Genomic DNA, 27727 nt, shown 5'->3' with positions numbered 1-27727 from the left:
AACTGACTTCTCACATTGAAATGCTTAAACATGCCACTGACACCATTATAGTATGAACTCTCTGGGATTAGAAGCAACAGAAAAAAAGACATGTCATTTGGCACCCTGGTTTTATGTAATGTTATTCCTATTATATTTGAGAGACAGAAATCCATCATTTCAAAAAATTTTTTTTTTTTATTCAATTTATGACAGTGGTTGATAGCCAGTATTCATTATTTCAAAAATAATAGAAGCACTACCACTGCAAAACAAGCATGAGTGAATTTATTTTAATTTCCTTTTTTACAAGAATCACTATCACCATCTAAATCCATAAATCCTGATAAATTGACCAAACAGATAAAAAGCACAGGGCAGTTGTGTATGACTTGAGTCTTACTCCACAATACAAAAACGTTATGGTGACACTGTCTCCCGTCAGAGGAGAAGGACTTGTACCTCCGGGTCGTCATGTTGTTGCCTCCATGTGCAGGACCTTCATGGACTCAGAGATCATAGAGCTGGTGTCAATCTGCCCATAGATCCCCACCAAGAAGGCCTTGTGAAGTAAGATGTCTGCATGCTCTGAGGAGAAAAGCACAATGAATCCTTATCCATCTTGAAACACAGAACAGTTAACTTTCCAACTTGTGAGTTTAGACCCATAATAAGGACCAAGCACAGAAGCTGTGTAGTGCTGAGAAGATAGGACAATCATACCTTGACAGAGCAGCACGTATTCTGGCAGGTTCCTAAGCGCTGTCTGCACCACGTCAAAGTTCCCACTGCCCATACAGTACATGAAGGTGGGCAGGAAGTCTGCTGCCGTGCTGCAGCACCGGAAAGAACACATCTTACTTAGGACACGTAACTTTAAAAAAACATTATTTTACATGAGGCAACACCTTCCAGGTACCACTACAGAAACATTTGCAGCCAAACATTCCTAGACCATGACAACCAGCTCTCTCTCTAGATTCCTATATAAATCAGCAGAGAAATCCTAGAGGTGTCAGCAGGCTAGTCTTACCATGGGTTGTTCTGGATGCAGCGCAGGGCCAGGCTGAAGGCCATGTTACGACACAACTCCTCAGTAGAACTCATCAGTCTCTGCAGGTCATTCTGAGGGCAGGGAAGGCAATGAAAACCTGTTTATTTATACTGTACATAGTGGTGCAAAGCAGAGTCTGTGTTGGGGAATTATTTGTTCATAATAAAGGTCTGTTATTAGAAGGTGAACTTACAGTGAAGTGCTGAATGATCTCAGGATTCCTCTTGGACTTGTCCTCCACCTCGGTCAGAACTTCCAGAACATCTGAAACACAGCGGGTAGTAAAATGTTGGTAAAGTTCAGCAAAATCCCTGAAGTCACATGTTAAACTGACATGAGAGTATATTATACATGAATGACCTTCTATGGCTTCTCCCCTGGAGATCTTCTTCAGGTACTTGGTCATGTCAGCTGCAGTCAGTGGAACGGAGGCTGAGATACTGACCATGGGCAGGGAACCAGAGGACGACTCATCTGATAGGAGGAAACACAGAGACGTGTCAAAAACACCACAGCCATTGATACAAATCAACCTTCTCGCTAAAATGGGTATGTATCTGTATACAGTCAAAATATGTAATTAATATATTATATTTTCTTTCATTTGCCAAATTGTTGATGTGTTCTGATTCTCTTATGTTTTTTCATTCAAGGCGAAGTTTCCACAAGCGGATAAGCTTACCATCTCTGTCCTCAGCAGAGCTGTCAGAGGAGCCAGTCTTCACAGGCAGGGTGAGGCCAGCTAGCAGGGACTTGAGCAGCAGGTCAGAGTGCTCTGACGAGAGCCCCCTAGTGGGACAAACAGAGAAACAAAAGTCACTCCTTCGCTGCGCCACACAACATGAAATAACAATTAACATTTAAGCAATTGTGTTGCCAATCCTAACGTCCCAATAATAATTGTGAAAAACTCAATGACTTACTGCAGGATATCGGAATGCTTCTGTAGATAGGGAATGGCTGCTGCTGCATCGTGGGTAATGTACTTCTGAATGAACTGCACAAATTTACTGAAGAAGGCCAACGGATGCATACGAGGTCTCCTGAGGTTCTGCATGGAATATGGACAACAAACATGATTAACTCCATGATCAATATGAGCTTTATTTGAATGCACAAAGCAGTTGACCTTATGGAAATACTACTGTTCTATGGAAACATATTAGATCTAGTCAAGATATCCAGCCAACCACAGCTGTAACAGTGACAACAATGTATTCCTTCCCCACCTATGAGAAGACAAATACCTCTGAAACACTAAAAAGAAAAACTCAAGCAAATATCACCAAACCACCTGTAAAAGCCTCTGAGGTTGATCTGTGAGTGCGTTCTGTGTTCATCCCCTCACCTGCAGGATCTTCATGAAGGAGAGCAGGCAGTCTTGCAGCGCCCTCTGGTGTTCACTGTGGAACACTAACGGCTGCAGCAGCTCCAGGATGGCCAGCACGTTGCTGAAGAACGTCAGGTGGTTCTGGCTCCGGAACTCCTGGAAGTTGAGGTGGATGCGTCCGTGGAGAAGCGCTCCGATCATCGGCAAGTGTCTGGAAAGTCAAGAAAGGTAAGCTGAGATCATTCTCCAGATGTTCCACCTCACTACAGCAAAGGTGAGAACAAAAACATTCACCATCAGCGAATGTAGCTACGAAGCTACAATCTACCATAAGAGGTGCATGAATTCATATGTCCAACATGAAGTTTGTAATGAAGATGGTGTTCACCTGAGAAGGAGGACAGGGTGGGACACAGCCAGCTTCCTGCAGGCCAGGTTAGCGTCTGACATCCGGTTCTCAGCCGACTTGGTGTCTCCCGTATCGCCTAGCAACGTGACCAGACGGTGAACCAGGACGTCGCGCTGAGAGGGAAGGATCACACATCAGTCATTAAGACTTCTATAACGGCTTCTGTGTTAGTCAATGACTGAGAAACAGTAAGGAGACTGCCCGCTGAAGGTCTAGTCTACCTTGCATGTGGTGCCGTCGGCGGCCCCCTCGCTGCTCAGAGTGGCGTCAGGTAAGGTCACGTGCTGGATGACCTCTGGGAAGTGCAGGTAGAGCTGGAGCAGGAGGTTCTGGCACCGCTTACTCATCACACTAAGGAACACACAATGCAGTTAGTTAGCGAACATCAGACAACAGTTTCTACACAGCAGACAGTGACAATGGTCTCCTACTACAATCCTCGTCTGATGTGGGCCTAGTTAGTTGGCTCATACATGTCAGACCGCCTACGAATCAACAGGATGTGTTCACTGGTCATCACTGCCGGTGTTTTCCATAAACAGCAACAACCTTGACCAAGAGTCAGATTCCACTCTGTCTCTTCAACAACCATCATGTAATTGGAGTAAACACCAGCTAATCAAGCGATGAGCTTTAAAAGAGGAGCCTGTGAGGAGAAGGCCTAGCACACAGGGAAATGTTTATCTCACACAAGGCCAAACAGTCTGCTTTGTAAGACGGGTTTTAAGCAACCCATGTTTTCAGTCGCAACTATTTGTACAAGACAGCTTAGCTGTGCTTAAAAATATTGTAATTGGAAAGATAATTTTGCTGCTTGACCTTGGCCAGAGTTTCCCCATTAAAATGGTTTAATAACCAGAGGCAGACTCTTGAAAGAAGGTTTGGCTTCCACAAAGAGGAGTTGCACCCTGATCTCTGACAGACGGCTAAGTCGGAGCAGGAATCCACAACACAGGCAGCAAGTTTAGAGCTGCAGCCCTAATCCTCTTGGCTTTATTATAATACACTGAGCTTTTAAAGAGATCACAGAACACAAGACTTCTGGTCGTTTTAATTTAACACCAATAGACCTAATTATCGCCTTTCCCCTGGTCCACACAGCATTGTCTGACAGAACATTCAGTCTGTGAATTTCATCTGTTCGGTCCAGGGGTAATCTAGTGATATGGCTCCAAGTTTATCAGCTCGGTTTAAAGAGGTCAAAGACCAAGTTCAATACTGGGGCTAATTAGGGAGGGTGAAAAATATGTCTAACTAAATGAACTGTGGGCACTTTAGTGAACCTTATGGGACCAAAATGTTATGGAGTGTCATGTCTGCTGTTGCTGAAGGAACAGATGGGGTATTGAGAGAGAGCGAGGTCGTCTCTGTCTAGAGTAAATCACATGGCAACAGATCACCCTGTAAATACTATAAAATTCACATTGGACAAGCCTGACTAAGCATGTCAGTCCGAGAGCCAACACCCCACCCATACCTGTCTCCCCATTTCTTTGTGCAGTTGATGAGGTATTCCGATACTTTCTTCACTCTCTCCAGGTCACCATGGCAACAGCTTTGGAGCAGGGGCAGCCGTGACTGGATGAGGGAGCAGGAGGTGTGGTCCAGGGTGCTCTTGCCATTGCCGGGGCCGTTAGCAGTGGGCGAGGAGTCGCCGTGGCTGTTCAGCTCAGACTCTGACATGATGAGGTCCACCAGACTGATAAGCTCCTCCAGGTTCAACCGCAGGACAAACGTATCTGTCTGTTTCTGGAGAGAGAGCGAGAGAAAGAGAGAGGGAGAGAGGGCGAACAAGAGAGAAGTATTGGAAGCAGTCAGGCTGAGGAACAACAATGTTCTCTGGTTTGTGTCATGTGACTGGATTAATTGAAGTCATTATTTGAGGGCTAGACTGGTGTACTATACTACCTGTGGAGTCTTCTGGTCCCGGCCCTGCCAGATACGAGGGATGTGACTGCAGGCCCACAGGAAGTCCAGAGCAGAAGATGGGTCCAGTCTGGAGAACAGCATACGCAACACCATTACAGAATATTACAATACAACTTTCACTATTAGGGCAACACCATCATGTCAGTGTGAATACTACTGCTGAAGGTAATGATTTGACTTTGATAGGCTAACTGACCGCTGGTCTTGCTGCTTGCTGAGAAGAGCACTGATGCACTGATGAAGAGTTGTCCAGTTGGACTGATGGGTCAGCAACGCCAGAAGGTATGGTCTGTAGGAGGGAGTTCCTTTACCCTGGAATAAACCACATGAAGTAAGGTGGTGAAGTACACACACACACTGATATTTACTGAGATTACCTTGTTGAGAGCAAAGAGCAGCTTCCGCTGAAGGTCTGGACACACAGATGTGACCTCAGGGTCAAGAAGTCCCAGCCAATCAACAAGCAGCCCTGAGCTGGACCCGGTCTTTGTCACCTCGGAGCTGCTGCTGAAAGGGAAGTGAATAGATTGACAGGCTCAAGGTCGGGCTACATGAATGATGAATCTATAGAATCCCTCAGTCAAACAAAGTACTGATTATTAAACATACAATAATAACATTTCTAGGGCATTACAAAACACATAAAGCCATAAACAGACAAACAAAATGCCTGTTTGCTGTTTTCTATGAGATCAATGCCACGTGTAGCTCAGTTGGTAGAGCATGGCGTTCGCAACGCCAGGGTTGTGGGTTCGATTCCCACGGGGGGCCAGTATGAAAATGTATGCACTCACTAACTGTGAGTCGCTCTGGATAAGAGCATCTGCTAAATGACTAAAATGTAAAATGTTAACCAGATTTGTTTGTTGTTGTTTGAGTAAGTCAAAGGGACAAAATGATTTGAGCGTGATAGACTTGACCTGCTTACTTGTTTATATCCACCTCTATTTTCACGGCTTGCTCTTCAGTCTCCTGGAGAAGCAGTGCCATCACCATGGCAACAGGGCCTGCGGTGGTAGAGCCGGTCCCCGTCTCTGTTCCAATAGTCATTAGCAAGGATAGCAGTTCCTCCAAATATGGAGACTTCCCCTCCACTAGCCCCTGTAACACTGGGAACAACAAACAAACAGTACTGAGTGTTATGAGATTACATGTGATGTGATGGTTGCAACATTCCCGCAGCTACGGTGGAACATTCAGAAGTTCAAAAAACAAACCTGGCCATGACGCTGAGCTCAGGAAAAATCTTGTGATTCAAAGGAGAAAAATAAACATTGTGGGGGCAAGCCAATACCACACACCAAAACGATGAACTACCAACTACAATTATTGCGTAACCTAGATCACCAGCTTGGCCGCAACCAGTTTAAAGTCAAAACATCCTTCATCTGGGCTTGATGGAGACCTGAGCTCATATTGGACATAAACAAGCTGGAAGCCGCTGGTCTGGTTTGGTTTCAGAGAAGAGCTTATAAAAACTCATAAGGAACAGGTCAACAAAGGAAAAACAGAGACACACAGACGGCAATGAAACAAACTGATGTGGGGAAATTGCGTAACATCAGCCACCACATCCAGACTGGGGCAAGAATAATTGATGTTCTAGCCTGAGAGAGAGTTGTGAAAGTGTCATTTCAGACTGAAAAGAGACATACTGTTCCACAATAGAGTGAACGAAGCACTAAAGTACCATACCTTTGCCTATCAGTTCTGGCTCTGCGTTACATCTCTCCCCTGCCTTCAGTGTGGCGATTATGGCTCTCACGGCCACCTCGGAGTCCCTCCGATAAGCCAGGGCCTCAGCCAGGTGGAGGAAGCCTGTACGAACTGCAGAGGATAGGCACACTTAGTTATCATCACATCGTTAAGGTTGAGATAGAGTGGAATACTCGACTAACTGTGACTAAGCCCAAGTGTGAAATGACACCCCATTCCCTATATAGTGCAATACGTCTGACCGGCATCAAAAGAAGAGCAATACATACTGTATATGGGCAATAGGGTATCATTTAGGACACAGCCAAGGACATAAGGAGCACCCACCATCAGTGAGCCGGTGCTTCTGGGAATACTGTCCAGCGAAGGACTTGAGCAGGGCCCGCAGCGGCCCCGCGTCCACGGCCGAGTTCTCCAACCATGTCATCATCTCCATGACAGCCTTGAAGAAGAGAGAGGAGAAGGCCACGTCCTGCGACACCAGACGCTGAGTAGAAGAGATGGAGGAAGATCAAGAGAAGGAGAGAAATACATGTTAAATCAACTCAATAGTCACATCTGTTTGGTGTAATGGCAAACAGCCATATATTCAGTGATGACTGATGAATGACAGACACACACACATACAGTACTCAATATTCACACTTGAGCAAAAGTAAAAAGATACCTTAATAGAAAATGACTCAAGTAAAATTCACCCAGTAAAATATTACTTGAGTAAAAGTCTAAAAGTATTTGGTTTTAAATATACTTAAGTATCAAAAGTAAATGGAATTGCTAAAATATACTTAAGTATCAAAAGTAAAAGTATAAACCATTTCAAATTCCTTATATTAAGCAAACCAGGCGGCACAATTTTTTTATTTTTTTTTATTGACAGTTAGCCAGGGGCAAACTCCAACACTCAGACATAATTTTACAAACGAAGAATTTGTTTTTAGTGAGTCCACCAGATCAGAGGCAGTAGGGATGACCAGGGATGTTCTCTTGATAAGTGTGTGAACTGGACCATTTTCCTGTCAAAATGTAACAAATACTTTTGGGTGTCAGGGAAAATGTATGGAGTAAAAAGTACATGATTTTCTCTAGGAATGTAGTGAAGTAGGCAAAAACATAAATAGTAACGTAAAGTACAGATTCCCCAAAAAACTACTTAAGAAGTACTTTAAAGTATTTTTACTTAAGTACTTTACACCACTGCACACACACACACACACACACATACATACATACATACATACATATATATATATACACACACACACACACACACACACACACACACACACACACACATACATACATACATACATATATATACAGTGGGGGAAAAAAGTATTTAGTCAGCCACCAATTGTGCAAGTTCTCCCACTTAAAAAGATGAGAGAGGCCTGTAATTTTCATCATAGGTACACATCAATTATGACAGACAAATTGAGGAAAAAAAATCCAGAAAATCACATTGTAGGATTTTTAATGAATTTATTTGCAAATTATGGCGGAAAATAAGTATTTGGTCACCTACAAACAAGCAAGATTTTTGGCTCTCACAGACCTGTAACTTCTTCTTTAAGAGGTTTCTCTGTCCTCCACTCGTTACCTGTATTGATGGCACCTGTTTGAACTTGTTATCAGTATAAAAGACACCTGTCCACAACCTCAAACAGTCACACTCCAAACTCCACTATGGCCAAGACCAAAGAGCTGTCAAAGGACACCAGAAACAAAATTGTAGACCTGCACCAGGCTGGGAACACTGAATCTGCAATAGGTAAGCAGCTTGGTTTGAAGAAATCAACTGTGGGAGCAATTATTAGGAAATGGAAGACATACAAGACCACTGATAATCTCCCTCGATCTGGGGCTCCACGCAAGATCTCACCCCGTGTGGTCAAAATGATCACAAGAACGGTGAGCAAAAATCCCAGAACCACACGGGGGGACCTAGTGAATGACCTGCAGAGAGCTGGGACCAAAGTAACAAAGCCTACCATCAGTAACACACTACGCCGCCAGGGACTCAAATCCTGCAGTGGCAGACGTGTCCCCCTGCTTAAGCCAGTACATGTCCAGGCCCGTCTGAAGTTTGCTAGAGTGCATTTGGATGATCCAGAAGAGGATTGGGAGAATGTCATATGGTCAGATGAAACCAAAATAGAACTTTTTGGTAAAAACTCAACTCGTCGTGTTTGGAGGACAAAGAATGCTGAGTTGCATCCAAAGAACACCATACCTACTGTGAAGCATGGGGTTGGAAACATCATGCTTTGGGGCTGTTTTTCTGCAAAGGGACCAGGATGACTGATCCGTGTAAAGGAAAGAATGAATGGGGCCATGTATCGTGAGATTTTGAGTGAAAACCTCCTTCCATCAGCAAGGGCATTGAAGATGAAACGTGGCTGGGTCTTTCAGCATGACAATGATCCCAAACACACCGCCCGGGCAACGAAGGATTGGCTTCGTAAGAAGCATTTCAAGGTCCTGGAGTGGCCTAGCCAGTCTCCAGATCTCAACCCCATAGAAAATCTTTGGAGGGAGTTGAAATCCGTGTTGCCCAGCGACAGCCCCAAAATATCACTGCTCTAGAGGAGATCTGCATGGAGGAATGGGCCAAAATACCAGCAACAGTGTGTGAAAACCTTGTGAAGACTTACAGAAAACATTTGACCTGTGTCATTGCCAACAAAGAGTATATAACAAAGTATTGAGAAACTTTTGTTATTGACCAAATACTTATTTTCCACCATAATTTGCAAATAAATTCATTAAAAATCCTACAATGTGATTTTCTGGATTTTTTTTTCTCATTTTGTCTGTCATAGTTGACGTGTACCTATGATGAAAATTACAGGCCTCTCTGATCTTTTTAAGTGGGAGAACTTGCACAATTGGTGGCTGACTAAATACTTTTTTTCCCCCACTGTATATACACACACACAGTGAGGGAAAAAAGTATTTGATCCCCTGCTGATTTTGTATGTTTGCCCACTGACAAAGAAATGATCAGTCTATAATTTTAATGGTAGGTTTATTTGAACAGTGAGAGACAGAATAACAACAAAATAAATCCAGAATAACGCATGTCAAAAATGTTAATAATTTATTTGCATTTTAATGAGGGAAATAAGTATTTGACCCCCTCTCAATCAGAAAGATTTCTGGTTCCCAGGTGTCTTTTATACAGGTAACGAGCTGAGATTAGGAGCACACTCTTAAAGGGAGTACTCCTAATCTCAGTTTGTTACCTGTATAAAAGACACCTGTCCACAGAAGCAATCAATCAATCAGATTCCAAACTCTCCACCATGGCCAAGACCAAAGAGCTCTCCAAGGATGTCAGGGACAAGATTGTAGACCTACACAAGGCTGGAATGGGCTACAAGACCATCGGCAAGCAGCTTGGTGAGAAGGTGACAACAGTTGGTGCGATTATTCGCAAATGGAAGAAACACAAAATAACTGTCAATCTCCCTCGGCCTGGGGCTCCATGCAAGATCTCACCTTGTGGAGTTGCAATGATCATGAGAACGGTGAGGAATCAGCCCAGAACTACATGGGAGGATCTTGTCAATGATCTGAAGGCAGCTGGGACCATAGTCACCAAGAAAACAATTGGTAACACACTACGCCGTGAAGGACTGAAATCCTGCAGCGCCCGCAAGGTCCACCTGCTCAAGAAAGCACATATACAGGGCCGTCTGAAGTTTGCCAATGAACACCTGAATGATTCAGAGGAGAACTGGGTGAAAGTGTTGTGGTCAGATGAGACCAAAATGGAGCTCTTTGGCATCAACTCAACTTGCCGTGTTTGGAGGAGGAGGAATGCTGCCTATGACCCCAAGAACACCATCCCCACCGTCAAACATGGAGGTGGAAACATTATGCTTTGGGGGTATTTTTCTGCTAAGGGGACAGGACAACTTCACCGCATCAAAGGGACGATGGACGGGGCCATGTACCGTCAAATCTTCGGTGAGAACCTCCTTCCCTCAGCCAGGGCATTGAAAATGGGTCGTGGATGGGTATTCCAGCATGACAATGACCCAAAACACACGGCCAAGGCAACAAAGGAGTGGCTCAAGAAGAAGCACATTAAGGTCCTGGAGTGGCCTAGCCAGTCTCCAGACCTTAATCCCATAGAAAATTTGTGAAGGGAGCTGAAGGTTCGAGTTGCCAAACGTCAGCCTCGAAACCTTAATGACTTGGAGAAGATCTGCAAAGAGTGGAACAAAATCCCTCCTGAGATGTGTGCAAACCTGGTGGCCAACTACAAGAAACGTCTGACCTCAGTGATTGCCAACAAGGGTTGTGCCACCAAGTACTAAGTCATGTTTTGCAGAGGGGTCAAATACTTATTTCCCTCATTAAAATGCAAATAAATTTATAACATTTTTGACATGCGTTTTTCTGGATTTTGTTGTTGTTATTCTGTCTCTCACTGTTCAAATAAAGCTACCATTAAAATTATAGACTGATCATGTCTTTGTCAGTGGGCAAACGTGCAAAATCAGCAGGGGATCAAATACTTTTTTCCCTCACTATATATAAATATATATATATATATATATATATATATATATATATATATATATATATATATATATATATATATATATATATATATATGCGACAGACAGAGTGCGAGACAGAGAGCGACAGCGAGAGAGTGCGACAAAGAGAGAGCGAGAGATGCAGCACTGTTGCACTGTTTAGAAGGACAGCAGAGTACATCAATCATACCTGGTAGAGGTGCAGCTGGCGCAGTATGGGGCAGGACAGGGCGTGGCTGCGGTTCATGGCCATGACGAGGGGCCCAACGTGGGCAGAGCTGAGCAGGGCAGCCAGGGCCTGTAGGAGACGCACTGCCACCCCACCCTGCTGGGGGTGCCCCCCCTGTCTGGCACGCACCAGCTCTTGGGCCAGAGCCTGCTGCAGGGCCAGGGAGAGGGGCCGGGGAGGGGTGCTGGGCCTGCGGTGGTCCACCTTCAGAGGGAACATCTGTGGAGACAAAGCCAGAAGTATTAGACCCTCAGTCAGCACTCTGAGAACAGGTGGTAGATCTGACTACATTACTAACCACAAACAACTCTGTCAGCTAGGATAATCAATCATTTCACTGTAGGCTACTTGTGCAGGTATGATTAAAAAATCCTTGGTGTCTGTTTTATCAGACAAACTACAAGAAAATGGTTGGTGAAATCAGAGATAAAAAAATGATTGGCTCCATAAACTTCAGACAGGTATTAATGTGTCAATCTCCAGGCAGATATACATTCTTACCTGAAGCAACATGCCGGTGAGGTCATTCTCAGGCCCAATCACTGGGATCTGATTGGCTCTCATCTTCAAGGAGCCACTAGGAGTTTCCACAGTAACTTTGGCCCTGTTCACCTCAGTACTATCTGTAAGGTTAAACATCATAGTCTTCAGTTATTGACAGGTATGGACCCAAAATACCAAAACTGTGTTTTTACTGGGCTGTTCCAAAACTTTTATAAGAAATGTACCACAGAGAGGCATTAGAAAACATAAATAGCATATTAATATGTAATCACGGAGTAGTAAGAGACTGACTGACCTCTGCGAGGAGGGAGAGAGGAGCTGAGCAACCCGTGGAAAGTGTGCCCCCCTGTGGCACCTCGCTCATGCTGCACCTCCACCAGATGAGCCATGTAGTCTGTAGCACAGGACATACAGAAACATCAGGAATAGAGAATATACCGACAGCACTAAATAGTCAGACTTAGACACAGAATCATCAGGAATAAATTATATGAGCACTAGCTAAATAACTGAGGCAAACATTATCCACGTGGAATAGATATAGTGTTGTAGGATAGTTAGTGGTCAAGCGCTCTCACTCTTGTCCATGATGTTCTGTTCCAGTGTCTGTGAGTCGTGGGACACGGCCTGGTCCAGGTACTGCAGCAGTTTACTCATACTGGACACGGGGATGCCAAACGACTGGACAAACAGCAGCAGCTGCTGGGGCTCCAGATCCTGCAGCGCTGCAGAGGACAGACATAGTATCAGAAATACCATCATTATTTACGGTAGTATTTTACACCATATACACTGCTCAAAAAAATAAAGGGAACACTTAAACAACACAATGTAACTCCAAGTCAATCACACTTCTGTGAAATCAAACTGTCCACTTAGGAAGCAACACTGATTGACAATAAATTGCACATGCTGTTGTTGTCTATTCCATTTGCACAGGTGGAAATTATAGGCAATTAGCAAGACACCCCCAATAAAGAAGTGGTTCTGCAGGTGGTGACCACAGACCACTTCTCAGTTCCTATGCTTCCTGGCTGATGTTTTGATCACTTTTGAATGCTGGCGGTGCTTTCACTCTAGTGGTAGCATGAGACGGAGTCTACAACCCACACAAGTGGCTCAGGTAGTGCAGCTCATCCAGGATGGCACATCAATGCGAGCTGTGGCAAGGTTTGCTGTGTCTGTCAGCGTAGTGTCCAGAGCATGGAGGCGCTACCAGGAGACAGCCAGTACATCAGGAGACGTGGAGGAGGCCGTAGGAGGGCAACAACCCAGCAGCAGGACCGCTACCTCCGCCTTTGTGCAAGGAGGAGCAGGAGGAGCACTGCCAGAGCCCTGCAAAATGACCTCCAGCAGGCCACAAATGTGCATGTGTCTGCTCAAACGGTCAGAAACAGACTCCATGAGGGTGGTATGAGGCCCCGACGTCCACAGGTGGGGGTTGTGCTTACAGCCCAACACCATGCAGGACGTTTGGCATTTGCCAGAGAACACCAAGATTGGCAAATTCGCCACTGGCGCCCTGTGCTCTTCACAGATGAAAGCAGGTTCACACTGAGCACATGTGACAGACGTGACAGAGTCTGGAGACGCCGTGGAGAACGTTCTGCTGCCTGCAACATCCTCCAGCATGACCGGTTTGGCGGTGGGTCAGTCATGGTGTGGGGTGGCATTTCTTTGGGGGGCCGCACAGCCCTCCATGTGCTCGCCAGAGGTAGCCTGACTGCCATTAGGTACCGAGATGAGATCCTCAGACCCCTTGTGAGACCATATGCTGGTGCGGTTGGCCCTGGGTTCCTCCTAATGCAAGACAATGCTAGACCTCATGTGGCTGGAGTGTGTCAGCAGTTCCTGCAAGAGGAAGGCATTGATGCTATGGACTGGCCCGCCCGTTCCCCAGACCTGAATCCAATTGAGCACATCTGGGACATCATGTCTCGCTCCATCCACCAACGCCACGTTGCACCACAGACTGTCCAGGAGTTGGCGGATGCTTTAGTCCAGGTCTGGGAGGAGATCCCTCAGGAGACCATCCGCCACCTCATCAGGAGCATGCCCAGGCGTTGTAGGGAGGTCATACAGGCACGTGGATGCCACACACACTACTGAGCCTCATTTTGACTTGTTTTAAGGACATTACATCAAAGTTGGATCAGCCTGTTGTCACGATCGTTACCGGAAGACACGGACCAAGGCGCAGCGTGATAAGCGTACATCTTTTATTTCGTACACAACACACGAGCAAAACAACAAAACGAAACGATACGTGAAGTCCTGAGGTTATAACACAACAAACCTTTACGGATCAAGATCCCACCAAGACTAGTGCAAAACAGGCTGCCTAAATATGGTCCCCAATCAGAGACAACGAGCTACAGCTGCCTCTGATTGGGAACCACCCCGGCCAACATAGATCAAAACGATCTAGAATAAAAACATAGAAAAACAAAACATAGAAAATCCACACCCTGGCTCAACATTTAAGAGTCCCCAGAGCCAGGGCGTGACACCTGTAGTGTGGTTTTCCACTTTAATTTTGAGGGTGACTCCAAATCCAGACCTCCATGGGTTGATAAATTTGATTTCCATTGATAATTTTTGTGTGATTTTGTTGTCAGCACATTCAACTATGTAAAGAAAAAAGTATTTAATAAGATTATTTCATTCATTCAGATCTAGGATGTGTTGTTTAAGTGTTCCCTATATTTTTTTGGGCAGTGTACTTCTACCTGCATGTATTTAATGTGTTTGGACTTGTACCTGCATCCACCAATCGTGCGACCTCTGACCGGATCATCCTCAGCTTCAACCAATCAGGTAGCAGCAGGGCCTCCTCGGAGGTGTCCACCAGGAAGGCGGTGGGGAGAGGTTTCTTGTCGGGGAACCAGATGTCCAGGAGGTTGAAGAAGTCACTCTCCTCTGAGAACAGAGACACATGAATCATTCTATATACTGAAACTGATAATGAGGTACAGTAGATAGGCCATGTTTGTAACAACAACTGTGGTATTCAGAGATACATACCTTTGGGTGGCCCCAGTGTCAGGAGAATGACCATGGCATGGACCACCAGAATGTGCATGGTGGCTGTCTCTCCTGTGGTCCAACGCAGAAACACCTGGTCCTGAGATTCTGACTATAGAAAGGGTCAAAGGAGTAATATAATTTCAGTGACAACTGTATTGACAGCAAGCACCTCTAGTTGAAATTATCGATAAGGGTCTACCAATATGAAACCGTCAGTCTGAAACCATCTTCCAGTTAGATGCAAAAAACGTATGGTTAGCCCCACCCCCTCCCAGTAATGATCCAATCCTCACCCAGCTGTAGAGGTCCTCTCCTTCCTTGGTCTTCCTCATCCTCCTGATGTAGCTGGAGAAGATGGAGATGAGGGCTGAGAGCACAGCGTCTGACTCGGGCCGGCAGGAGTGCTTGGAGAACAGGCTGTTCATGATGGTAGAGCGCTCGACAATCAGACGGGCCACATCCTACAGGATCACAATTCAAACCCATCTCAGTATCTAACTATGAAGGCAATACAGGGTGTTGTTCAGTGGGGAAGAAAACGTTTTGAAAACTACCTGAACTTGTTCAATAAGAACACAGACTTTAGTTCTGCTTGCAAAACGTTTTGCTACGGGGTGCTCTACTGAACACACAACCCAGGTAAATAATAGGAGGTATGACTGAGGATAAGAGGTGTCATGGCTACCAGAGCGAGGTCATTGTGAGATGCCTGCTCCTCCACTGGTGCATGCTGGGACAGGTAGATGAGGTAGGCGCTGATGGTCTGTGGGTCTGTCTCCATGTGGATGGCCTGGGGAAGAACAGAAACACAACACACATTCTTACCACATCCCTTCAGCAAAAAAACTCACTTAGTGTCAACTACAACCTGACAATGAGGCCAAATACGGTTCACATTGGTATGAATGGTCTAGACCAGATCCCCACTGACTTGCTGCAGAGCGGTGGAGGTCATGCCCCGGACGCTGTCGAACAGGGGCAGCTTGGGGAGGTCCTGCAGGAGCCACTGGTACCCTGGCAGTAGCTCAGCATCTCTGGAGTCCTCCTCCATGGGCTGGTCCCTCTCCTCTCCATCCTTCAGACCCCCCTCAGTCAGCACCAGAGACAGACCCTGAACAACAGCAGAACAACCATAGTAGATGAATACATCTCCTGAGTAAATCAATGAAACACTCATATTAGTGTGTGTCCTGTCTCTTATAATGCACCTTCATAGCCAGGACTCTTGATGCCACTTGAGAAGAGCTGAGGCGGCGCAGGAAGTAGTCCAACACCTCACATGTGGTCTGTTCGTCAGCTTTAGGACCCAGCAGCAGATCCTGCAGCCGTCCAAGGAGCTGCCTCTGCTTCTGTTGTCTCTGGTGTAGGGAGAGGGAACAGAACAATGACATTTGTTGGTTTGTGTGGATGAAATAATGAAATAAAACATGACAAGTTGATTCTTTGAGATGCTGGAGTCAGTGATTTCTCTGACCACAAAAGCCATTCAAAACAAACAGAAATATGATAGCTGTTAAGAAACGGCAGCATACTTGTCTTTTCTTGGCTCTCTGCTCTTTGCTCTCTCCTTCCTCATCATCCTCGATGGGCAAGTTGTCATCTGCAGCATCGTGAAGCAGGAATTCACACAGGCACTGCACGGGCAGCACGTCCAAGGACCCCTCACTTGACTGCACCAGGTCAGCCAGCCAGGGCATTGACTGAGAGGAGGCCTGGGGGAAACATCGAACACAGTTGTAGAGTTCCTTCCAGAGAGAATACTTTCTATTGGAGAAGGAAGAGCGGTGAGAGAGGATGTGCTCTCGTTTACCTGTCTCTGGATGATGTTGAGCAGGAAGTCAGGGTTGCGAGAGCGGCAGAGTAGGTGACCCAGGCGAAGGGACTGGTTAAGGCTCTTCACCTGCTCCTGGACTGCGGGAGGGGGTTTGCGAGGGGGGCCCCTAGAAAAAAGAAACAAGTAAGATTACCATTTATTATCACATGACTGAAAATTGGTTGGTTTTCCAGACCCAGATTAAGCCTAGTCATGGACTAAAAAGCCGATTCAATGGAGATTTGAGCATGCTTTTTTTGGTCTAGGACTACACTTAATCTGGGTCTGGGAACTGTCCCTAAAAGTGGTTTACAAGGTGCAGGTATGAAGCAGGAGTCTTACTGTGGGTCCAGACTGGTGAGCTGGGACAGCAGCAGACTGTTGCTCTCTGTAATGGTCTGCTTGGTGGAGGCAGCTGCCAGGTGGCTCTCGAAGGCCAGGATCTCTTGCTTCTCTCTCTGGGACACCTGCAGCTCCCTGTTGATCATCTCGGTCTTGGTCTCCTCATCAGCCACCGTGCATGGAGGGTAGGAGTAGTTACTGCCAAGCAAGAAAAAGTGGGAGGAGAAAGATAAGGTTCGTTGAGTAGTTAGTCTGGTATGTGTTGGGTTTAAACTGATAAATGTTTCATATTTGTGACTTACTTTGTCATGACCATCTCCATGAGCATTTTCAGTGTGGGATAGCCGTCCCAGGCAGCCAAGCCTGAAGAAAAATAAATGATTATAACAAAAGGGAAAACCTGTGGCTAAGGTTCTAATATATACATTGATGATTTGTAGGGAAACCTGGTTGAGACCCATACCTATTTTCTGTGGATTGAAAGCCGCCACCACAAGTAGCAGGAGCCACGCCTTCCAGTAGAGTGTGGCTATCGCCAGGTTCGGAGGAGTATACCTTGAAAAACATCAAATGTGTTATTTACAGAAATATAATTTGTTTTAAGAAAACGACATGAACGTCGACTGCCAGCTGACTGGCAAGTTCATTAATCATACTAAAAAAAGAGAGCAACGTACCCTGCAGGCAGCTGAATGTTCTCTGGGTGGTGGTAGGTGCACAGATTCAGCACTGCATCAATCAGTTGGATCCTCTCCACTCTCAACACATCCAGATCTACAAAAGCAAAACCGGGAAACAAGCTCAATATCCCTCTTTATGTAATGCCAAAAAAACAAAGTTCCCTCAACGTCATCTCTTTTCATGAAAATGTTGATGAAGTAAACTCCACTTACCCATTGCTGTTGCAGATGTTGTACCATCGGACTGGACTCCGGCTGCCCTCTTCACCAGGTGGTCCGCCAGCTCCATAGCGTCGGCCGGGCCCAGGGGCAGGTCTCGGGACAGTCCGATGACCAGGATACGCATCAGAGTGTCCTCCAGCAGAGGCACTTCAGAGCACAGCCGCAGGAAGAAACTGCCGGAGGTCAAATATTTAAGTGATGTCAACGGAGCAGGGACAGACAGACATGAATAAAACAAATCTAAAACAAAGGTTCGGAAGAGATGCTCACTTTCTGTCGCTCTCAGGAGGCCAGTTATCCCACTTGTAGTAGGTCTCTGGTTGCTCCGTGAAAAGCACCTTGTGAAGACTGGGGAAAATAAACACAAGTATATTTTCATCACATGGGTAGAACAATTATCTTAAGTAACTATTGTAGGATGTTAATTAGCTCCTCCTATGTTTATCTTTTTTGAACAATCAAAGTGGCATGAAAACTCCCAAACACATACCAGTGTATATAGTCCTTGGATGGCACTTTGGCAATAGTGGGAACAACAGTGTGAAGCCACCACACAGCATCCCTCTGAATGGCAGCTATATTATTCTGAAAGGATCTCAGACCATCCAGATCTGAAACAGACAAAAAGGATGTTCAAAATGTCCACATTGACGACAAGCAAAGAAGTAACTACAAGAACTTACTCTTCTTCTCTCCTTTGTCCCAGGCAACGCCAGCCTCCTTGACCTGAGCTGTGATGCCCAGCATCATGGAGCACGTGAGCAGGTCTGTCACCTGGATCACAAAGCGTTCCTGTGGAAAACAGACAGAGAGCATGAGCTCAGATCCACAGAACGCATATAAGTTTTTCATATGTGAAGAGGCATAGAAGGGTATGTAACTAGGTAGGGGGTGAGTTATTTCATGGTACAGGAGACTGAGACAGGGTGGGAGTAATATAACGTTTATGAGCTCACTTTGAACTCCATGTCGACGTAGGTGGCCTCCTTCCTTTCCTGCATCAGACCCAGGCAGAAGGACTGGAAGTTGATCTCGTGCTTGGTCTGTTTGATGATCTCTCTCAGCAAGGCTCGTGAGGCACGCAGGTAATCATCCTTATTGGTTAGCAGGTCTTGGAAAACCATGGCCAGGAACTAAAGAGAGGATCAGAAGCGAGAGCGCAGCTTTAAGACGAGCGGTTTCCAAACACCATCTCCTTCTTGTGTTTCAGTTATTAAATAATAAAAGTTAAAATGTGATCACTCCAAGAAAAAAAACATGTGTCCTTCAACCCAAAGCCAATAAAGCTCATCCTGGTCCATTTCTGAACTCGGGCTTGACATAAAATGTTTTACCTGTCCGAAAGCTGAAGTCACTTGTCCCCAATGCCCTTCCCCCCCAAAAAAAAGGTCTGTAACACCATCGACCAAAAGGGCATAGCCGTGGAAAGTAGGGGTGCTGAGGATGCTGCAGCACCCCCAAAAAATTTTTTTTTCAATCTTCACAAAAGCAGTGCACTGGGCCTTTACTAGTCCTGTATTAGCGGACTGATATAGCCGTGTGTAGCGCGGGCAATCTTTTTTTAAAGACTGCTAAGCATTTGGCTCGCATCCTACAGAGGGACGAGAGGAATCGTGACATGGACTAAATATATTTAGGGAGACAAATCTTTTCAAATAGCCTATTCTACTCTGGTGGAGCTGTGGCGTGAATTAAATGTGTAGTACCCTAGGTCCATCTGGCCCTCTGTGTGTCTGTGTGTGCAGATGGAGCGAGTGACACAGTCAACGAGAAGCGCTGGCTGTGCTCTTGTTGCGTCTTGTGAGGGGTTGTAAATCATCATGGGCTCCAGAGCAACTCTGCTTTCCTCAGAACTGGATAATTACAAACTGATTTGCATTTACTCCCTCATCTTCCTCTCTTATTAGGCCCAGGCTACTATATGTGTTGTAGGTAGGTTGCACACACTGAATCATTTCTTTCAAAAGCTTTCCTCAGCTGTAGCATAAGTTGTCTTTTGACTCATCATTCGATTTTTACATCTTGGTATTGTTTGCTCAATTTCACTTCTTAAAATATTTGTCATTCAAAATAAATGTGTGATTGAGAATTGCATAGACTCTCATAATTATTCCCATTTAAAAGCTGCAACTTTAGGACATTAAACACTTTATTAGAATAGTTTGGAAAATAGTCTTCATAACTTGAATTGGTCTTAATGCTTTATGATATTTCAATTAGTTGGTTCGCAACGGCAAGGAGGGTCTTTTTTTCCGACCTCGCACGCATGCATCATTTCTGTCTTATAATTATTTCTCAACTGAAAGGTTTGTTCAAATTTCACATTCGATTTTTATATCTTGCTATTGTTTCTTCTCTCACTATTACCTTAGGCCTCCCATGTCTTGAGGTTATTCAAAAACAACTTACAACTTTGAGATAGCCTAGAACTCCATTTGATTCATTCATTGTCACCAAAGCCCCATATACTACCCACCATTGTGACCTGTACGCTCTCGTTGGCTGGCCCTCACTACATATTCGTCGCCAAACCCATTGGCTCCATGTCATCTATAAATCACTACTAGGCAAATCCCCGCCTTATCGTAGCTCATTGGTCACCATAGCAACACCCACCCGTAGTATGCACTCCAGCAGGTATATCTCACTGGTCATCCCCAAAGCCAACACCTCCTTTGGCCGCCATTCCTTCCAGTTCTCTGCTGCTAATGACTGCTAATGACTGAAGCAGGAGACTCTTATCTCCCTCACTAACTGAGAGAGATGAGAGAGGCCTGTAATTTTCATCATAGGTACACGTCAACTATGACAGACAAAATGAGAAGAAAAAAAATCAAGAAAATCACATTGTAGGATTTTTAATGAATTTATTTGCAAATTATGGTGGAAAATAAGTATTTGGTCACCTACAAACAAGCAAGATTTCTGGCTCTCACAGACCTGTAACTTCTTCTTTAAGAGGCTCCTCTGTCCTCCACTCGTTACCTGTATTAATGGCACCTGTTTGAACTTGTTATCAGTATAAAAGACACCTGTCCACAACCTCAAACAGTCACACTCCAAACTCCACTACTCCACTACTATACAAAATTGTAGACCTGCACCAGGCTGGGAAGACTGAATCTGCAATAGGTAAGCAGCTTCGTTTGAAGAAATCAACTGTGGGAGCAATTATTAGGAAATGGAAGACATACAAGACCACTGATAATCTCCCTCGATCTGGGGCTCCACGCAAGATCTCACCCCGTGGGGTCAAAATGATCACAAGAACGGTGAGCAAAAATCCCAGAACCACACGGGGGGACCTAGTGAATGACCTGCAGAGAGCTGGGACCAAAGTAACAAAGCCTACCATCAGTAACACACTACGCCGCCAGGGACTCAAATCCTGCAGTGCCAGACGTGTCCCCCTGCTTAAGCCAGTACATGTCCAGGCCCGTCTGAAGTTTGCTATAGTGCTTTTGGATGATCCAGAAGAGGATTGGGAGAATGTCATATGGTCAGATGAAACCAAAATAGAACTTTTTGGTAAAAACTCAACTCGTCATGTTTGGAGGACAAAGAATGCTGAGTTGCATCCAAAGAACACCATACCTACTGTGAAGCATGGGGGTGGAAACATCATGCTTTGGGGCTGTTTTTCTGCAAAGGGACCAGGACGACTGATCCGTGTAAAGGAAAGAATGAATGGGGCCATGTATCGTGAGATTTTGAGTGAAAACCTCCTTCCATCAGCAAGGGCATTGAAGATGAAACGTGGCTGGGTCTTTCAGCATGACAATGATCCCAAACACACCGCCCGGGCAACGAAGGAGTGGCTTCGTAAGAAGCCTTTCAAGGTCCTGGAGTGGCCTAGCCAGTCTCCAGATCTCAACCCCATAGAAAATCTTTGGAGGGAGTTGAAAGTCCGTGTTGCCCAGCGACAGCCCCAAAACATCACTGCTCTAGAGGAGATCTGCATGGAGGAATGGGCCAAAATACCAGCAACAGTGTGTGAAAACCTTGTGAAGACTTACAGAAAATGTTTGACCTGTGTCATTGCCAACAAAGGGTATATAACAAAGTATTGAGAAACTTTTGTTATTGACCAAATACTTATTTTCCACCATAATTTGCAAATAAATTCATTAGAAATCCTACAATGTGATTTTCTGGAGAAAAAAAATCTCATTTTGTCTGTCATAGTTGACGTGTACCTATGATGAAAATTACAGGCCTCTCTCATCTTTTTAAGTGGGAGAACTTGCACAATTGGTGGCTGACTAAATACTTTTTTTCCCCACTGTATTTTGCTCATTTGCACCCCAGTATCTCTATTTGCACATCATCTTCTGCACATCTATCATTCCAGTGTTAATACTAAATTGTAATTATTTTGCACTATTGCCTATTTATTGCCTTACCTTCATAACTTACACTGTATATAGATTTTATATTGTGTTATTGACTGTACGTTTTGTTTTATCCCATGTGTAACTCTGTGTTGTTGTTGTTTTTATCGCACTGCTTTGCTTAATCTTGGCCAGGTCGCAGTTGTAAATGAGAACTTATTCTCAACTGGCTTACCTGGTTAAATAAAGGTGAAATAAAAAAAATGAAATAAAAAATGAAATAGCACAGCAGGAGAAATCTAGCATGCATTAAACTTAGAGTGGCTTAATAGGCCAAGTCATATTAATATCAAATGAAAGATAAAATAGAGAATGTGGGCTTCTCTAACAATAAGACACCGGAGTATCTTCTAAATAAATAGACTTTGGCTATTGGCCCAGATCATCCGACATTAGAGAGACAAAAAAAAATGAAAATTCTGACCGGATATTTTGCGCTGCTTTGGTGAGACTCTTACGCCTCGATCACAGGCATTGCATTTTGGTACACCAGAAAACATGAATTTCCAATGGAACGCTGCGTTTGCCCTGCAGCATTGCGTTGTAGAGGCAGTTGCAGTGCGTTCTGGGTGGTGCATACATTGGATTTATCGAAAGTATGCGTCAAACTGTATGTGTAATAATATAATGCCATTTAGCAGACGCTTTTATCCAAAGCGACTTACAGTCATGTGTGCATACATTTTTACGTAGGTGAATGTTGAACTTTTGTTGCACATATACAGATGCTGCGTACCATTTTGCGCAATGACGCTGCAGGTGTGATCGAGGCGTTAGCTCTGTCTACATTGTTCTCTTGCTTTGTGTAAATATAACATATTTATTGAAATAGGCTATAGCAAATAGGAATATAGGCAATTTACTTAGAATGTCAATTGTTTGATATTGTGATTTTTTTACTTGTCCTTTCGGACAAGTGGACAAGCCTTAATGTTGAGCCCTGTGAACCACATATATTTACTTTCCCCTCAGTAACTACTAGTAACACATTTTACATTTTCCGCAGGTGTGTTGTCACTTCAGCATGGAATACTCCCTCACCTTAGGGGCCTGCTCTGGGCTGTGCTGGAGCAGTGTGTGAAGGACTTGCATGTTGTTGGGGTTCCTGGCATTGGACAGCTCGTTGAAGATCACCAGCTTCACCATAGTTCCCAGGTTGTCTCTGTGTGCATTCAGTAGCTCCCTGGTAATCAAAGGCCAGACAGCACAGTTACGTGTATGAATAAAGCGTTCTGCATGAAGGCTTTTGAAATATAAATGGTCCCCTATAGACGTTCAAACTAACAACATTGAACACATCAACTATGTTGATATGCAACAACTTTCCAGGGTTAGGGTTGAGGTTACCGTTGAACCAGGATGTGGACATGAAGCTAGGGTTAGGGTAAGGGTTCTGGTTGAGGCACCTGGGTACTTAGTTGAACATCTATAAACCATGTGTAGGGGAATATCCAAATTAAATAATCATATGGCCATAAGAGAGGACCTGCAGACCTGACACAGAGCATGTAGTGATTGAGGATGACTTTAGGTTTCAGGCGGATCTTGATGAGGTTGGAGATCACCTCCATGTCGTCCGCTCCATGGGAGTTGCAGTTCATACAGAGAGACATGAGAAGGTCCTGAGCTGGACGGGTCAGCTGCAGAGTCAAAAGTCTTCATTATACAGTTGAAGTCGGAAGTTTACATACACCTTAGCCAAATACATTTAAACTCTGTTTTTCACAATTCCTGACATTTAATCCTAGTAGAAATTCCCTGTCTTAGGTCAGTTAGGATCACCACTTTATTTTAAGAATGTGAAATGTCAGAATAATAGTAGAGAGAATGATTTATTTCAGCTTTAATTTTTTTTCATCACACTCCCAGTGGGTCAGACGTTTACATACACTCAATTCGTAATTGGTAGCGTTGCCTTTAAATTGTTTAACTTGGGTCAAACGTTTTGGGTAGCCTTCCACAAGCTTCCCACAATAAGTTGGGTGAATTTTGGCCCATTCCTCCTGACAGAGCTTGTGTAACTGAGTCAGGTTTGTAGGCCTCCTTGCTCGCACACGCTTTTCAGTTCTGCCCACACATTTTCTATAGGATTGAGGTCAGGGCTTTGTGATGGCCACTCCAATACCTTGACTTTGTTGTCCTTAAGCCATTTTGCCACAACTTTGGAAGTATGCTTGGGGTCATTGTCCATTTGGAAGACCCATTTGCGACCAAGCTTTAACTTCCTGACTGATGTCTTGAGATGTTGCTTCAATATATCCACATAATTTTCCTTCCTCATGATGCCATCTATTTTCCTCCAGCATCTTCACAAGGTCCTTTGCGGTTCTGGGATTGATTTGCACTTTTCGCACCAAAGTACGTTCATCTCTAGGAGACAGAACGCGTCACCTTCCTGAGCGGTATGACGGCTGCGTGGTCCCATGGTGTTTATACTTGCGTACTATTGTTTGTACAGATGAACGTGGTACCTTCAGGCATTTGGAAATTGCTCCCAAGGATGAACCAGACTTGTTGAGGTCTGCAAAAAATTTTCTCAGGTCTTGGCTGATTTCTTTTGATTTTCCCATGATGTCAAGCAAAGAGGCACTGAGTTTGAAGGTAAGCCTTGAAATACATCCACAGGTACACCTCCAATTGACTCAAATTATGTCATAGCCTATCAGAAGCTTCTAAAGCCATGACATTTTCTGGAATTTTCCAAGCTGCTTAAAGGCACAGTCAACTTAGTGTATGTAAACTTCTGACCCACTGGAATTGTGATACAGTGAATTATAAGTGAAATAATCTGTCTGTAAACAATTGTTGGAAAAATTACTTGTGTCATGCACAAAGTAGATGTCCTAACCAACTTGCCAAAACTATAGTTTGTTAACAAGAAATTTGTGGAGTGGTTGAAAAACAAGTTTTAATGACTCCAACCTAATTGTATGTAAACTTCCGACTTCAACTGTACATAATTTCATGCAAACAGCTGCATTTACATGTTAGATTTGAGGCTGATGTACAACTCTATTGAGCTGGAAGGTGATGGCTCTTATGCCCACTATTGCCAATTAAATGATGATTCCTGTTAACTAGTGAAGGTGATGTGTGTGGCTGATTGTTACTCCTCCTCTCACCTTTGGGTTCTGCAGCCACATCTCCAGCCTCTGCACAGCCATAAGCCGCACCTCCTTGTAGCCACAGGTGGCAGTGAGCAGACGCAGCAGGTTACGGGATACATTGTCCATGGGCTGCCTGCGGTTCAACTGGTCCTTCAGGACATCTAGAACATAGTCCTCCACACTCTCAGACAGCTCCTCGTACCTACGATGAGATGAACAGTGAATGAACGGAAACTGTTCAATGAACTGATCAGTCCAAGTAGAAGTAGACAGACAATACAGACAGGCAATCAATATATTACTGCTATGTGTTGTAGCCTATGCCTAAATAAGGTACTACCGTACCTTGGCATAACTTGTCCATCATCTTCAGGGCTAAGTTTCTCCTCAGCAATCAGCAATTCAGTCTGGCTGTCATCCTCATCTGGGGTGGAGGGGTGAGGACTGCTCCCTGGAAAGTTTACATTGTAGTCATTTAGCAGATGTTCTTATCCAGAGCGACTTAGAGGCGCAATTATGGTTAAGTGCCTTGCTCAAGGGCACAGACAGACTTTTCACCTAGTCGGCTTGGGGATTCGAACCAGCGACCTTTCGGTTACTGGCCAACACTCTCAACCACTAGGCTACCTGCCGCCCTATGTTAAATTATATAGTAATAATTAAGAGTCAAATCCAATGTCACAGGATTCACACCTGAACAAACCGGTAGGTGCATACATACAGTTCTATACCTGCACTGATATCCCCACCGGAGCGGCCAGTGTCAGTCTGCAACTGCAGCAGCATACTCTTTGGGGGCATTTTGGTACTGAAGGCAGTCTGGATGTTGTCCACAAAATTCTTACAATGGGAACTGTCCACCCAAATTCGCTCCCCCAAAGAGTCCTCAATGTACACCTGAAAAGAACAAGAACACGTTAAAAGGGGGCACAACATTGGTAACAATGCAGCTAGAATACAAACAGAAATCCAACAGGAATGATGAGTGGTTCTCACTTTGACAAAGATCTCTGGCCAGTTCTCATCCTCCTCATAGGCTGCCATCAGCAGGTTGCAGGCTAGCACAGACACCAGACTGTTGCCCTTGGCTTTGAAGTTGATGGAGGCATCCCGGCGAAGAAGACTGCACAAGGCCTGTCCACACACAGATAGAGAAAGTCATGAACCAATCTGTATAACAATTGTATGGAACTGATTGTAAAATGTTGGGTTTCAAATCTCACCTCAATAATGCCTTCAGTGGCGAAGACATTGGGCTTAATCTTGGCCAGGAACATGAGGCTGAGGTACAGTGTTATGTCAGGTTTGGCCCGGTTCATCTTCAGCTGTTTGACAGCTCCACAGAGCACCCCTTCAATGCGATCATCATTTCCATCCTGCTCTGCATTCTCAATCTCATCCAGGAGCACTGCTGGGGAGACTGTAAGAAAACCATTGTGTTAGTAATATGCACAGTCACAGCGCATCACAGAATCAGGATTCACAATCCAGGGATTTAACCACTACCTATTCCTCTGGATAATTTTTTTTGAATTGATACTGTTTCCTACCTTCTATGGGCACCACTGAGGGCTCCTTGATCGAAGGCGATATAGCCCTTTTGTCCACTGCTGCCACATCAGCCAGTCGTCCCAGGGCGCTGACAGGAGGGGTAGAGGAGAGCTTGGGGCGCTTCACGAGGCCGGACAGGCCAGAGGAGGATGGAAGTGACGAGGAAGTCTCTCGTTTACGGTCAGTGGGTAAGGTGGACGCTGGCTTAAGGAGAACTGCAGGTGCTTTGGACTCTCCGCCACTCTTTGACCCCAATGCTATGAAATCTCCTGGAGGAGGGTGACCTATTGGGAACATTTGGAAGAGAAACACGTATAATATTATTGTATGTTTGACAAAGGTTAGATAAAGTGGGTACACATAGCTAGATACTGTACATACCTGAGGGTTTTGCAGCACTAGGCCGCCTGATCGCTGTAGGCTTGGGACGATTCATCATGAATACTCACTGCCAGATAATGTACTGTGTGGGATCAGAGATTTCAACATGAGACACACAGGTAGGTAGCTAGCATAGCTACCTGGAAACTGGTCGGTAAATAATTATCTAATCTCAACATCGAGGCTGCCTATTTGTAAAGCATATTCACATCATGATAACGAATTTATCCCCGAAAAGTGCCTAAAACCTTTGGCATTTGTCAAACTGAAAGGGCTAAGTAGTAGCTACTAGCTAGCTATCTAATGTTATTGTGAGCCATTATAGACAGCGGCTAGCTAGCTAAGGTTACCGGTATGTGAGTTAGCTAGTAGCTAGCTACAAGCAATTACATCGGCAAAAAGCTAGTTAGATGAACAACCTTACGTGTTAGTTCGTTTCCAATATGCATGGGTACTTATGACTGACTGTTGCAATTGCAAACTATTGAATATAAAAAAGAAATAGAGTCGTCT

The 27727-nt window shown here is 44.7% G+C and overlaps 1 protein-coding gene across 2 annotated transcripts; it reads right to left on the bottom strand.

The window, feature by feature from the left end:
- Window positions 1–252: 252 nt before the first annotated feature.
- On the bottom strand, window positions 253–27727 carry LOC311103410 (integrator complex subunit 1-like). 2 transcript variants are annotated; one of them, XM_084144979.1, is made up of 48 exons: window positions 27639–27727; window positions 27215–27296; window positions 26833–27117; window positions 26506–26702; window positions 26279–26416; window positions 26014–26179; window positions 25628–25733; window positions 25298–25484; window positions 23670–23815; window positions 23217–23358; window positions 18741–18917; window positions 18468–18576; window positions 18275–18395; window positions 18055–18132; window positions 17776–17957; window positions 17560–17656; window positions 17346–17437; window positions 17185–17245; window positions 16883–17080; window positions 16538–16667; window positions 16260–16439; window positions 15936–16085; window positions 15659–15838; window positions 15413–15517; window positions 15021–15188; window positions 14725–14836; window positions 14461–14619; window positions 12279–12425; window positions 11996–12094; window positions 11698–11819; window positions 11158–11415; window positions 6745–6904; window positions 6397–6528; window positions 5630–5810; window positions 5079–5208; window positions 4898–5013; window positions 4681–4768; window positions 4250–4521; window positions 2994–3123; window positions 2752–2885; window positions 2382–2574; window positions 1957–2084; window positions 1716–1822; window positions 1394–1507; window positions 1227–1297; window positions 1013–1104; window positions 703–812; window positions 253–567 (listed from the first exon to the last, which is right to left on the bottom strand). In XM_084144979.1, exons 2-48 carry the CDS (start codon window positions 27270–27272, stop codon window positions 452–454), a joined length of 6624 nt encoding a protein of 2207 aa, XP_084001105.1. In that variant the 5' UTR covers window positions 27273–27296; window positions 27639–27727; the 3' UTR covers window positions 253–451. The 2 variants fall into 2 exon arrangements, with proteins under 2 accessions (XP_084001105.1, XP_084001104.1); XM_084144978.1 differs by lacking the exons at window positions 25298–25484; window positions 25628–25733; window positions 26014–26179; ... (3 more) ...; window positions 27215–27296; window positions 27639–27727 and having other exon boundaries at window positions 5079–5205; window positions 23670–23811.

This window comes from Coregonus lavaretus (assembly GCF_964263955.1).
Source record: "Coregonus lavaretus genome assembly, chromosome: 28".
NCBI classification, from domain to species: domain Eukaryota; kingdom Metazoa; phylum Chordata; class Actinopteri; order Salmoniformes; family Salmonidae; genus Coregonus; species Coregonus lavaretus.
The sequence above is the reverse complement of the archived record's forward strand: the minus strand, read 5'-3'. Positions and strand labels throughout refer to the sequence as shown.